Source organism: Euleptes europaea, chromosome 14, assembly GCF_029931775.1.
Source record: "Euleptes europaea isolate rEulEur1 chromosome 14, rEulEur1.hap1, whole genome shotgun sequence".
Taxonomy (NCBI): domain Eukaryota; kingdom Metazoa; phylum Chordata; class Lepidosauria; order Squamata; family Sphaerodactylidae; genus Euleptes; species Euleptes europaea.
In genome coordinates this window covers 27,299,010-27,314,152 of record NC_079325.1, presented here as the reverse complement: position 1 = coordinate 27,314,152, position 15,143 = coordinate 27,299,010, and the positions used below count along the sequence as shown (strand labels likewise).

The window sequence follows — 15,143 nt, the reverse complement described above, 5'->3', positions numbered from 1 at the left end:
CATACTGTTTAACATGCTTGAAAAAGTACAGGAAGTTGTTGAGGCAGAACTTCCTTTGCAGAATGCTTGTTCTGCAGCATGCTAATTCTGTGTTTAATAATATTTCCCACCAGTTTACTCATAATAAATCTTAGGATAACTGACCTGTTATTTTCTGTATTGTCAACAATTGATGTTATATTTGCTGATTTCTGATATTTTTGTGGGGAGGCCTCTTTTAGTGCTAATTGCATGGTATTGTTAGGGATCAATAATTTCACACGAGTTCTTCCAGTATATGCTATTCACAACTGGTGACCTGGTAGTTATTAATTTGTCAATCAGAAGAAGAAAAAGAGTTGGTTTTTATACCACACGTTTCTCTACCTTTAAGGAGTGTCAAGCGGCTTACAATCACTTTCAACTCTCTCCCCGCTCCCCACAACAAACACCTTGTGAGGTAGATGGGGCAGAGAGAGTTCTGAGAGAGCTGTAACTTGCCCAAGGTCACCCAGCTGGCTTCATGTGTAGGAGTGGGGAAACCAACCTGGTTCACTAGATTAGGGTCTGCCGCTCATGTGGAGGAGTGGAGAATCAAACCCAGTTCGCCAGATTAAAGTCCGCCACTCTTAACCACTGCACCACGCTGGCTCACTAGAGCTTCATTTTAAAGGTAGATCTAAGTTCTTTAGGATATGGGACAGCCTGATTAAAAATAAAAAGACAAAACTTTTAGCTAAAGGCAAATTTTCAAACAGTGAAATTCCATGGGAACTGGTGTCAGGACCAATTTGATTTCACATTTCTTTTAATAGCCTTATGGAAGGAAGCAGGAAAATGTTGATGAAATTTGTGAACAGGAAAATATTAATACAGAATTATGTGCAAAGAAAAGGAGGTGACCTCATGGATGAGAATAAGAGAAAGGGAATGAAATGAGATTAAGGTTGTGTATTGTGGGGATTAATATTACACTTTTGTTATCTGCTGGGGATTCCTCACCTGGAAGCAGCAATGAAATCTAAAATCTTGCTTGATCACAAGACAACTGAGCCACAAATTTGATGCAGCTGCAAAAAGGTTAAATTAATGGTTGTGCTGGGACCTCATTCTATTGCAGGAATTCTAAAAGGAGGAATGGAGAGCCACTAGATGCAGTTTCAGGCAAATAATGGAAACAGGCTTTGAATTTACATGGATCCTGAGGGACAACTTAGAAAGTTAAATTCAGATCAGGGGTGTCTCATCAATAAGTGTGATCAGGACATAATCGCTATATTTTGTGCCTGCCTTGGGTAATGGTTCTTCTACTCATTAATTCTGCCTCCACTTATTCCAGTATTTCTCCTTGGCACTTTCAGGGATGGAAGTGATTAGACAGTGACAGGATTAGTTCTTTTCAGTACACCTGACCTCAGTGAAGTATCCCTTGGTGCTTGGGAAAGGGGTCTTTGTCATTTGCTTTCTTCCTAGTCGCTGCGGTTGTGGCTGGTGGGGGGATCTGCTTCGCAGACTGTAATCCCTTCCATCCATACTTAGAGATACTTGTAATATAAGAGACAGACTCCTCGCTTTTCAGCTTGCATCCCGTTAGTGGGAAATTGCCTGATGTGTTGTTTGTGACTCTTGCATGAAAGTAATGAGGGAAGTTATCATCCAAATGACATATAAGATATGTGAACTTGCCTTTTCACAATCAGTTCAGAAAACTTTCCCTCATAAAGTCTAATCAAACAATTGAAACTGAACTCCTCCCTCACAAGCTCTCCTCCTATTTCTAGCTGCCTTTTCAGGAGACATTGCCTTGGACGAGGAAGACCTCAAGCTTTTCCAGGTGGACAGAGTTGTGGATCTCACACGGCATACCATTGAGAGAACTGTCACAAACTCTTCAGGTAATGTTGCCAAACTTGGACATCACAGGCTGAGGAACACCACACATATACATACACATACTCACACTCACAAGCCAAAAAGAAACCAACGTTTTCATGCCTCGGGAGCCATGCTTATTTTTTTTAATTGAAATTCTAACACATTAGAAAGCGTATCTTTACATATGTAGTGATGGAAAGTGGTGTCAAGTCACAGCCGACGTATGGCTACCCTGTAGGGTTTTCAAGGCAAGAGATTTACAGAGGTGTTTTGCCATTACTTCCTCTGTGTAGTATTCCTTGTCTCCCTTGGTAGTCTGCCTATCCAAGTATTAATTAGAGCCAACCTGGCTTAGCATCTTAGATCTGACAAGATATGGCTAGCCTGGACTATCCAGATCAGGGCATCTTTAGGTATTCAGGTCATAAATATCTTCTCAAAATGTCACAGTTGCCAAAGTTTATGGATTTTGGGCATGTTTACAAAGTTGTGTGGTCTAGTTCACAAGAAAATGGGAGGGCCTATTCAGATATAATTCATTTCCCTTGAAATCATGTGGTTCCTGGATTCATTGTTGGGAAGAGACTCTGTTTTTGTTTGAATGTGGGATTTCCCTTAACCCCACAGGCTAAATCTTTTTTTTTTTAATCAGGGGATACCCTGATTCAAGCATTCACTTCTCTCTGCAGGAAAGAGAGTACATGAATCTAAGGGCTGCTTCTGGTCTCTTTCTAGGGAGAATTCTAGAGAGTTTTATCTAAACAAGCCAAGGTTGTTCAACAGGTTGTTTCACTGTATTCCTTACTAACTATGCAGTACAGCTCAATTGGCTTTTCACTCATGCGGGTTCTTATACTGCCCAGTTGAGGTCTACTGCCTATCTGTCCTTGCTGCATAACTGCTCTACTCAGTAGGCAATTGTTTAAATAGACAATTTGATCAATCACAAATCATATAAATTAGTCACCAATAAAGGCTGTGTTTCAATAAAATCCTATCCTTTGATGTTCATTAAAGTAGTCCTTAGTGATGCTAATATTGGGAAGGCAGCATGGTACAGCTCGATCTCGTCAGATCTCGGAAGCTAAGCAGGGTCAGCCCTGGTTAGTATTTGGATGGGAGACCACCAAGGAATACCAGAGTTGCTATGCATAGGAAAGCACTGGCAAACCACCTCTGTTAGTCTCTTGCCATGAAAACCCCATAAGGGATCGCCATAAGTCGACTGCGACTTGACAGCACTTTACACACACACAGTGATGCTAATGGCTGCTGATTGGTTGCTTTCTGTGTGTAGGAAGGTGGTTTTTAATGGAGAATTTGAACATACAACGCCTGTGAGAAAGTTAAGAAAGAGCTCTGTTACTGATTCTACATTATATAAACTGACTGTTGAGCTTTTTCCCCCCAGCAGAAAGCAAAGTTACCGGAGAAGTTAAAATCTGTAGATTTTATTTCCTGTGAGCTCTGTGGGTCACAACTGAAATAATCTTTGTGGCAGCTGTCACATATGGATCTAACCCTGCTTTCTCTCTTAGCATAGAAATTCTTCTCTGTAGTCTTATTTACAGGACTCCCAAAACCATTTCTGTTGCTGCATTGACTTTACTCATCACTAAAGACAAACAGCGTTAAGGGTTCACATTATATCCACCATGTTCTTGTTGAAAGGCAGGGGTAGAAGACCACTGTTAGCTCAGCTGCTGTTGCTGGGAAAGAGCCTTAAAAAGGGGTGCAACTGCATTGGCATCGATCCATTGATAATATTGACAGGACCCAGGTTCATCTAAGCTAGAACAAAAGTAACTGGGATGACATGGGTCTGTCTCCGTCATCCTTGAGAGGGCTTCCACATAACTCTCTGCATTCCCTTGGCAGCAAGGGGATGATGAGAAGGTTTATCGCTGAGTTTTACTGTCGTGGAGAAGTCTCCCTGGCAGTGACATTTGTTCAGTTGTGAATAATATCCCCAGTGAAAAGAGATGACCGTCACTTCAAGTGCTTAGAGAAGCAGGATAATTTTTTTTGTAATTAAGATTTTTATTAAGCTTTGGAAATTTTTTCAAACATTAGATTAAGAAAGCCTTTAGAAGAGAAAGGGAGAAGTAATGGTAGTAGTTTTCTGCTGCTTTATGCATGAAGTTCTAGGAACGGTCTCCACATGCTCTGGAATTTATCTTCCAATGCTTGAAGGGCAAATGTTGCTTTTTCCTTAGCAGCAAGGTCCAGAAGATCCTCCATCCATTCCTCTGTAATAGGTGAAGTAATCGGTTTCCAAGACTGGAGTATTAGGTCTTTTTTGCAGCAGTTGGAGCTCTCAGCACTCAGAGTGAGTGGAGACTGCTAGGCAATAGCAGCACTTCAACACAAGTGGCAGTTAAAAGTAGGTCCAGACATTAGGGCTTGCATTGAAATCCTCACCATCTTGTTATATATCTGACAATGGAACCAGCGATGCTGGCAACATCTGGTAACTTAAATTTATTACAGGGTTGGTGGGGATGTCCAATGATTTAATCTCACTTCAGACATCTGGTTGAAATGAGAAGACCAATATGTAACCTACAGGCATCTGTGTACGTTGCACCACTTTTGGCATGGATTGGACACTTCCTATAACCCACCCACATTTCATACTGCACTGCATGGATAAGGGAGGGGCAGTGGAAAGGGTTAAGTTCATGTTGGGAAGCGAGCAGGGGGGCTTTGGATGCTCCTGTACTTATATGAACCCCCCTCCCAATAAAGAGTTTATGAAATGTACAAAGCCAGACTGTGAGTTTACTCTTGCCAGAGAACCATGCTATGAAGCATTGGTATTGGCTTTTGGCACTTGCTATGTTTTTTCTCCCTTGGCCCTTTAGGGTAGGATCTCCTGCCAGGTAGCACTTTCCATGGCTTCGACGACAGCTTGGCTGATCCAGAGCATTCCAGACAATTTGGAGACAAAGATCCTGGCATACACACACTCCTACTGATCTCGCTTGAACAAAGCCATCCAAAACTTGGGAGGGGGAGCTGTTTTTTTCACAGCCAAATGTGCATCGTGTGTGGATAAACTACACAGCCCTGTTGCTGTAGTCCAGAACAAAAAGAAGCAGCCTCTTTTGCTGACATGACAGTATCCAAAATAGTTTGATTAGAAAAATAGTAGCCAGCCCAAATACTGCCTTGATTATTTTTTGTGGCATGGTATAAGCTTAGCTCACTCATTGAAAACCAGCCCATTCTAACTTACTGTTCCTTACCACCCCACCCCCAATTTAAAAGCATGCCTAGGAATCTGGAAGATGCGACCAAAGAATCAGCCTTTTTAGGAGATGAAACTACTTAGTTTATACAAAGAAATGGGTTAAGAAAAGTCATAGGGACTTACAGTTCAATCCTATGCAGAGTTACTTCTGCCTAGACCCACTGAAATCAGTGGGCTTAGACTGGCATAACTATGCATAGAATTGCAATAATTCGTGCAGAGCGTGGTTTGGCTCTCTGTTGAAATTCATTAAAGAATGTCGTATCAGTGGAGGTGATAATGATCATGAACACTTTGGGAGTGGTTGGCTTGGCTACCTGTCAGTTGCAAAGAATTGGGACAGGCTTAAGATCTGAAGAAAAGAGGGATAAATGATGTAGGTGTCTTAAGAAAACATGAAGCTGCCCTACACAGAACACATGAAACTGCCCTACGCTGAATCAGACCATTGATCTATCAAGATATGTCCTGTCTATTCTGACTGGCAGTGGCTCTCCAGGGTCTCTTTCACATCGCCTATTATCTGGTCCTTTTAACTGAAGAAGAAGAAGATTGAACCTGGGACCTTCTTTATGCAAAGCAGGAACTCTGCCACTGAGCCACAGCACCTCACCAATACACAAAAAGAAAGTAGGAGGCAGAAGTCTGAGAAGGAAAACCGAGAGAGGGTGAGCAAAGGATAGATCTACAGATCCACGGATCTACAATAGTGAGGAAGGCTTCAGCATATTGATTTGAAATAAGCAGCTAAATCTTCGGTTGCAAGTCTCTGTTTTAAAACTATTGTTGTTGCCTGTGTTAGCAGAATACATTATTCTGGATGCTGAAGTAGAGATTATCTGACTCAAAGTAGGATGACTTTTAAACAATGATATGAATCAATGATTAAAAATTAACCTGATCATTCGCATATGACGAAATCAACACTAGTTGGCCTTTTTGGTTGGTTTTATTTCATTGAACTGGTCTACAGCACAGTGAACTGTGATCTGGACAATTCCAGCATTTGCAAGAATAGCTCAGCTTACTGAAACCCAGGAACAAAGCCAACACAAATTAATTCTTCTCTAAAATATTGGAGTTTGGCTGCCAGCTCTGACCTTAAAATAAAACAGTAAATATTGCAATGCTCTTATTTGATGGAATGGCTCTGCTGACCCACAAGCACCACTCAGTTCCAGCCCTCCAGGTGTCTAGGTGCCATTGACCACCCTGAGTCTCTGCCCAGTGATTCACTTTTGTGGCTTTATATAACAAATTGACCCAATTACAGAGTGTTCTGCACATGCCAAAGGCAGTTAAAGCTGCATTCAAAAAGGACCAGTCAATTCTATCAAATGCTTTCTCTGCATCAACAAAGAAGAACATTGCAGAGTTATGTCTTGCCTCAGCAAGATTTATTAAGATAACCAGCCTTCTAGTTATTGGCCTTTTTAAAAGCCTATCTGGTCCAATCCTATATAATAATCTAATACTCTATTTAATTTATTTGCCAGAATAGTTGAAATAACCTTGTAATCAGTAGTATACAAAGGGATGGGTCTGTAGGATGATACAATATGGGGATCTTTCTCCTCCTTTAAGATAATAGCTATGTTTGGATCTGCCCAGTATTTCAAAACTTCTCCCATACTCTGCATAAAAGTAAACATTTTTTCCAAATGTAAGACTAGACCTTAGGCAAAGCTTTTATAAAATTCATTAGTAAGCCCATCAGGGCCAGATGACTTTCTTAATTTTAACTTCTTAATCACATCCATTATTTCAGGTCTAGATATTGGCTGAATAACAATTCCCTATGTTCAAGCATCAGATGAGGAATAGAGAAACTATCTATAAATTGTTTAGTTTTTTTTCTCTGAGTAATCTGCCTTGTATACATTGGAATAGAAATTTTGGAATTCCCTTAAAGTCTGCGTATTCAGTTTGCATTCCTAATGTTGTTCTAACTCTGACAGCCCATTCCTGAGGGGTGGGGGGTGAAACCTCTTAGGAGGCTGCCTGATCGCTCCGCCAGCGTAAGTGCGTGTAATCACGCAATTACACGCACTTACGCTGGCGGGGAGGCCAGGGCCTCTGGCGGAGGAGCACCGCGGGGCCACGCCTCACCCCTCCTCCAGCGCGGCCTTTCTGTGGTGCAGGCCATAGCGCAGAGAGGCCACACTGGTGCAGGGGGGCGCAGGGGGGCTGGGGGGAGGAGCAGATTTTTCCTTCTTAAGGAAGAAGAGACCAAAAAAGAAAGGAGAAGGGATTAGATAAATAAAAAGGAAAAAGCGTGGTGTAGTGGTTAAAAGCGGTGGTTTGGAGCGGCGGACTCTGATCTAGCGAACCGGGTTTGATTCCCCACTCCTCCACATGAGCGGTGGACGCTAATCTGGTGATCCAGGTTGGTTTCCCCACTCTTCCACATGAAGCCAGCTGGGTGACCGTGGGCTAGTCACAGCTCCTATAGAGCTCTCTCAGCCCCACCTACTTCACAGGGTGTCTGTTGTGGGGAGGGGAAGGGAAGGTGATTGTAAGCCAGTTTGAGTCTCCCTTAAGTGGAAGAGAAAGTCGGCATATAAAAAACCAACTCTTTTTTTTTTGTCATCTTCTTCTTTGTCATCTCCTCCTCCTCCTCCTCCCCCCTACCTAGTACCAGTACTTATATCTAATTCTTCAGCCTCAATTTGTGTTTAATACATCTGCTTCAACCACAGTATCTGAATTAAATGTTTCAAGAAATGTCTGAGCATCTGTTACTCACCTGATGGTAGCAATCGAACCCTTGTAATAAATTAGTAATTTAAATATAAACCTCCATTTGTAATCTATCTTTTCCTTTGTCAATCTTCTAGTCAGAAATTGCAGCTCTTTGCTTCTTTATAATGTCCAAGCTGAATTATCCGGTAATAGTAATAATTCCTGCCCATCTACCTTTAACCTTGGATTAGATCTAAAAACATTAAGAATTTTATTTTTGGTATTAATTTCTATACTTTTTACTAAGATATCTCTAGGGAAATTCTTCTTCCTTGCCTTTTGTCTATTCTAACGTTTTAATCAGCAGAAATCAGATAAATTGGCAGAAAATGGATAGTTCAATTCCTATCAAACCACTAACTATATATAAAGCCTCGGTCAGCCTCATATGACAGTTACAATAATGATTCGTATCAAGGCGCTGGTTATTCAGCTTCGTCTTCAAATAGAGCCATTCATCTCCAAAGCTGATAGCAGTTAGTAGCTGCCCACTCACAGTTAGTATTCCTTATCATATACATCTTAAGTGCTCACAGTAAATTGGCTGTGCTGCCAAGAGAAGAAATGAACAAGAAAATGAAACAAATGGCACAGACAAGAAAGCAGACTCACAGACCCATCTCTGCATGTTTCATTACAGTCCTACGTTAAGGGCCGTTCCCTTAATGCAGTATCCTTTGTGCACCACCCTTGACATGGCCTCTGGCCGCTGCATCTGGCTTTATGCTTAAAAAGATAAAAAGGTAGTCCCCTGTGCAAGCACTGGGTCATTACTGACCCATGGGGTGACGTCACATCCCGATGTTTCCTAGGCAGTCTATTAGTTTGCCATTGCCTTCCCCAGTCATCTACACTTTACTCCCAGCGTCATGCTGGGTACTCATTTTACCGACCTCGGAAGGCTGGAAGACTGAGTCAACCTTGAGCCGGCTACCTGAAACCGACTTCCGTTGGGATCGAACTCAGGTTGCAAGCAGAGCTTTTGACTGCAGTACCTCAGCTTACCACTCTGCGCCACAGGGCTCAGTGATGGCTTTATGCTTGTGTCCCCAGAAATAGGCCAGCAAGCAGCTCTGAGCTCTCTACCACCTGCCTCCTCCCAGCAAGGAGAGGAGATGCAGGTGAGTGAGGAAATGAGTGGTCAGGCACCACCAGCAGGAAAAGCAATGTGCGCAGGTCCTGGTCTCCCAAATCAGCCAAAATAGACATTTCTCCCTCCATGACAAGGGATTTTATCTCTTCTGTTTTCCCACCCCCTTGTGGGTAAAAAAAATCCTTTCATTAAATCTCTAAGAAGATGCAGGCACACACACACACCAAGTCTCTGTGTCCTACCTAGTTGTCTGCCAAGGTGTGAACTGGCCATTTCATTGTCTTCAGCCAAAAGGGCTATTTGCATTTACAAAGCTTTGATGTTTGGTATTTGCTAGAGCTATTGGCCATAGGGGCCATGGTGGGGGGCAGTTGACTTCCCTTTCCTGATTGTCTTCTGCTAACTAAGAAAAACTTTTAAAACCAAGTTTGGGGTTTTTGCAAAGCCCAGAACTCAAAACAAAATGCATTTCTCCCCACCTTATATACATATATGGTGCAGCCTTATTTGGAACACTGTGTGCTGCTTTGCTCAATGTCTCCCCAAAAAAAGATCAAGAGTCCAGTAGCACTTTAAAGACTAACTAAAATATTTTCTGGCAGGGTATGAGCTTTCGTGAGCCACAGATCACTTCTTCAGATACAGCTAGAACATTCTAGTTGTATCTGAAGAAGTGAGCTGTGGCTCACGAAAGCTCATACCCTGCCAGAAAATATTTTAGTTAGTCTTTAAGGTGCTACTGGACTCTTGCTCTTTTCTACTACTGCAGACAGACTAACACGGCTACCCACTGTGAATTATCCCCAAAAAAAGACATTGCAGAACTAGAGAAGGAGTAGAAGAAGGCAGCCAAGATAAATAAGGGATTGAAACAGTTTTCATCCGAAGAAAAGCTGATTAGTGTTGAGCAGACTGGAGCTTTTCAGTTTGTAAATAAGATGCATTAAAGATTAGATAGAGATGTATAAATTTATGAATATAGTACAGGAAATGGACAGAGAGAACTTTTTTGCCTCTCCCATAATAATAGGATTTGAGGGCATCTGCTGATATTGATAGATAATAGATTGAGCACCCACAAAAGGAAGTACTTCACTCAACAGGTAATTCAGTTACAGAATGCCCCAGTGAATGTCGATGGTTACAAGCTGATAAATTTAAAAGAATTCGTGGAGGTTCATCAATGGTTACCAGCCAAAGTGATTAAAGAGGATCTCCATGTCCAAAAGCAATAAGTCTCCAAATCCTAGTGCTTGAAGGTAACTTCAACAGGAAGATTTGTCCGCTGTGCTCTGTTGGTTGGCCCTCCAAGGCCACTATGAAACAAGATATTGGACCAGATAGACCACTGGTCTGATCCAACAGGACAACTTTTGTGTTCATGATGCTGGACCAAAGATGTATGAATACTCAAAGGACCTTTCCTTTATGGGACACAGGTGTGTTCACAAACTCCTTTTTTTTTTTCATTCTCCCCATTACAGGGAACAGTTCCAACAGCACCAGCATCAGACCCAGGAGACAGCAAAGGAGAAGAAAGCTGGACCGGGGGCGGTCTCGAAGCCGGCGGGCTGCCACTTCCCGTCCTGAACGAGTGTGGCCAGATGGAGTCATTCCTTACGTGATCAGTGGGAATTTCAGTGGTGAGTGGCTATGGAGACTGGTGTGTGTATGTGAAATGTAGACATATTGCTGGTCCTTCAGCCTTTTATGCAGTTTGGTGAGATGCTGGGATTTATTGAAGATGCCATCATACTGTCCTTTGTGATACAGAATTGGTGAGAATATATCAGTACACATTTATAAGACTATACCTCTCTCCATTCTTGCCAGATATTTTATAATACTATGTCAGTTTTAGTATGACTGCTATTTGCAGGCTTTGCAGATCATGCAGGCTCTTCTGCCAGTTTTCCTTCCTTCCAGAACTCAGTGTGCTGCGTCTTACATGCAAATGTCAGGACCCTCTGCTGGCAACCAGCAAGGCACGCTACAGAAATTGGGGTTCTCTAGCAATGAAACATTAGAAGCACCAAATGATACTGCTTTAACTTTTCCCCAAAGCCACTACCACTCCAAATCCTTACATTGTGCTTCTATCCTCTCTGCAACTGTTCCCTTCCTGCGTCACTTCAACCCATTAATCCCCTCTTTACAACTTAGAAACCCCTGGAACAGTCTGTTCCCATATCAGAACTAAGCCAATAAAAGGGAAAGCGGGCAGGAGGTATTCCTGTGAGGCAGGCTGTGGCCTGTAACCAGTCCTTTGTGAACCTGGACCCTAGCACCACATGTAGCCATCATGTTTTGAAGTACCACTGGTGGCTGATTTTTATGTTTGGGGTTGTTGTTGATTGTAACCCAGTTGCCTCATCTCCTTAGTGAGCTGAACAAAAAGTACTTGGATGTTCTGTGCTATAATTCCCAAGCTGTGAAGCAAAATATTTGTCCAGTTGTCTGTTTTGAGCCAGGGTTTGTGAGCGTGCACCTTTGGAAGCAGCTGTTGTGCCTTAGAACCTCATGCTTCTATATTTGTTGAGATATTTTTGTCATACTTACAAGTGGACTAGAAGAAAAGCTCTTCTGAACAGAGTTCTCTTCTGCCACTTCCAATTAATGGAGTAGCATCCAGGTGGGTTTAAACCCAAGAAAGATCCATAAGGTCATCATTTCCTGCTTAGTCGTGGGGGGCACCTTCTTAGATGTTACTGAGTAAGCCTCCATCGAGGACCTCCCATCATTCCTAGAAGCCATTAGTAAATTTCCCATGTGTTCTAGAATTTTCTTGTTACTCTAGGCAGTTGATGTCAACTGTACCCTTTTAGAGAGCTGGCTACGAGTATTTTAACCTCTAGCTAGTGTTTACCGCTTCCTGTTTCCTGCAGGCAACCAGCGGGCAATCTTTCGACAGGCCATGCGCCATTGGGAGAAGCACACCTGTGTTACCTTCTTGGAGCGGAATGATGAAGACAGCTACATTGTGTTTACATACAGGCCTTGTGGGTAAGAAGGGGGCAGAGCTTCTTAGCAGGTAATGGGTCTTCTGTTGTTCAGAGTGAAAAGAAAAGCTACAGGAATCTCAGCACTCTGTGTGTATCTGGACTCTCCAGTACTTGCCAAAGAGGAAGGGAGTATTGCCAAGTGATTTATGCATTAGACTAAAGGTCACAAATAGTTGATTGCTTATCCGGCACTGTCTACTGTGTGGGCTTGTTTATGCAATCAGCTTTCCTGGGATAGCAAAGCATTCACATACTCCATCCCCTTTTCCCTTTAACATTTTCAAGGACTGAATCAGGGATTGCATGAGACAATGAGAGAGAAAGAACCTCTCTGACCTTCGACTTGTCTTTTTTATCCGAGGATAAGTGGTTTGGGAGTTTGCCCCTGGAGTAAACAACTGGAAGGCTGTTATCTCCTGGTAATCTTACTTCATGAACGCTGTGACCTGAAACTCTCCCGTTGAGCCAGTGGGACTTAATGTCATTCTTCCTAAGGATGATATTAGGTTCAGTACACACTCTGAGCAAGCATGACCAACTTGTCCACCACCCTATCCAGTTTTACACCGTGCACTGGCAGCATTCTGTTTGCAGTAGGGACAGATAATACAACAGTGCCATTTGCCACTGTAGATTCCCTAGGCTGGTATATGTTTGATCTCTGCCAGCTGAAAGCTGCTTGGGGCCAGTCCTATCCCCTTTCACTAGGGATACGAGGAAGAGGACCACCCTGTAAATCATGCAAAATATATAGAATAAATTATGCAAAATAAGATAAATTAAGCAAATTTGCTTAACTTGTCTCAGGTATACAACTTGCTGAATTCGTCTTTTCTTTATGTGGAATTTTGATTAGATTGATGCCCAATTTTAAACCTTTTTAATGCAAATTACCTGTAATTCTAGTTATTTTTTAGAGTTTCCTCTATGGACTGTTGTGTGTGAGTGTGTTCTCTGTGCAATAATTTAATATGCAGCTGCCTTAACACGAATGGCTTCTGAATGTACTCCTGGGCTCTCAATGATACCTGGCTTCTGTATTCTTCGGAGCCACTCCAGGTGAATGTTCTCCAGGTGAATGTTCAGATTTTCATATTCTGTAATAAAGTTGCTCCTGACCTGGATGGCCCAGGCTAGCCTGATCTCGTCAGATCTCAGAAGCTAAGCAGGATCAGCTCTGGTTAATATTTGGATGGGAGGCCACCAAGGAATACCAGGGTTGCTGTGCAGAGGAAGGCACTGGCAAGCCACCTCTGTTAGTCTCTTGTCATGAAAACCCCAAAAGGGGTCGCCATAAGTCCACTGCGACTTGACAGCAGCAGTAAAGTTGCTACTGCCTACAGCGACCATGTACACTTGGGCATGGCTGGGTTACTACATGCAAAAGAGATGTAGTATGGAAGTTATGAAATATCTCTAAGACACTACTTTTGAAAACAAATTTCCTTTTGTGTGAATCGGTGGGCAAAAGTTTTGCAAGACATTGGCTGAAATTTGACAAGACTGCCAGGAGCCAGATAATTTTTTTTCTTTTGGCTGTTTCCTAGATGAGTTTTGTTTTTTGCCCTTCTAGCCCCATTTTCAGCCAGACCCCAAAGATTACAGAAATTAAAGAGGCTGTTCTAAAATGGTTATCTGTAAAAAAAGAAGAAGAAAAAAACACACACACACAACTTTATCATGTCTTTTGTTCAAAAATGATCTCTATGGAATGGCAATTATCCAATACCCATATTTTATGACAGATGTGTTTGTTTGCCATCAAATTACCTCTGACTTATGGTGAACCCTGTTAGGTTTTCAAGGCAAGAGACATTCAGAGTTGATTCACCACTGCCTGCCTCCGCATCATGCCCTTGGTATTCCTTGGAGGTCTCCCATCCAAATACTTGCCAGGGTTGAGGCTGAGACTGTATAACTGGCCCAAGGTTACCCAGAAAGTTTCCATGGTAGAGTGGGGATTTTAACCTGGGTTTCCCAGATCCTAGTCCAACACCTTAACCAATACACCACACTAACTCTCAGAATTTATGACAGATAGGCCCGAGAAAAAGCAAATGAATAAGACAGCATGTGGCACCAACAGGATGGAAAGACTGAAGCTTTTAAAATAGTTAAGAAATCAACAAGGCTGTAAATTGGAGCATCCCTGGTAACTTTGGTCCATTGAAAACTTTAACAGTTTCTTATAGGGTGGTTTTTTTGTTTGTTTTTTGGAAGTTTCTACAGTCTTGGTGGTTCTCATCTTCCCAAACACGACCCTAATAGCAGAGTAGTTTTCACATAGTAGGCATGTTTGTTTAAATGCTTTCCTTTAAATGCTTTCCTATGTGTGTATTTTTAAATGGAAAAAAAATCCCTGTGGTTGAAATATCTTCAGATCTCTGCTTCTCCCTCAAGGAATCCTCTCTGGGTTTGGATCCACATGTAACTTTTTATTGTAAATTCTGTAGCTACCAGGGTTTCTTCTGACATGTGGCCTCCTCAATTAAGATGGTGCTCATCTCCTTATAGTTTGGAGAGGGAAAGAAAGGAGAGCATATGAAGCAAGGAAGGGGTTAAAATTAAGAGTACTGCTGAGTAAGTACAGCCCATGAATGTCAGGAACAGAAAGAACAATAATCCTACAGGGAAAGATCAAAAACATCTAAACAAACTGCTACGTTGGATGGAGGGTCAGGTGAACATAAAAAGTGGTTTTGAGATGCGAAGTATGACAATCTCTTCTTTCCCCATACAGGTGCTGTTCCTATGTGGGGCGCAGAGGAGGAGGACCTCAGGCCATCTCCATTGGGAAAAACTGTGACAAATTTGGCATTGTGGTCCATGAGCTGGGCCATGTCATCGGTTTCTGGCATGAGCACACACGCCCAGACAGAGATGCCCATGTGTCCATTTATCGTGAAAACATCCAACCAGGTAAAGGCTCTGATTTCCTCCCTGCTTTTCCTCCCTTCCATGCTCCATTCCAATAGAACAAAGAAATTAGAGGTCCAGCAACATCTGTTTGCTGGGCAGAGCAAGAGAGTTCCACCCCCCCAGTCCCACTGTCCTTCCACCACTCATCTGCACGTGTGCCCTTTCACTTCCAGCCACTCATATAGCCAGTGCTGCTTTTTGCCTCACACATCCAGCTGCATGATACTTAATGTATTCCTCTTCCTACAGCATCCACACTTTGCCTGACACCATTGGACAC

General features: G+C 42.5%; 1 protein-coding gene across 2 annotated transcripts in view; it reads left to right on the top strand.

Moving 5' to 3' along the window:
* The window catches only part of BMP1 (bone morphogenetic protein 1), a 138,983-nt gene that overhangs the window by 70,311 nt on the left and 53,529 nt on the right, over window positions 1-15,143 (top strand). For both annotated transcript variants that reach the window (XM_056860918.1, XM_056860919.1), the window contains exons 2-5: window positions 1,761-1,874; window positions 10,427-10,585; window positions 11,828-11,945; window positions 14,685-14,863. In XM_056860918.1, coding sequence (XP_056716896.1) covers window positions 1,761-1,874; window positions 10,427-10,585; window positions 11,828-11,945; window positions 14,685-14,863 — 570 coding nt within the window. The remainder of the gene's footprint in view (window positions 1-1,760; window positions 1,875-10,426; window positions 10,586-11,827; window positions 11,946-14,684; window positions 14,864-15,143) is intronic.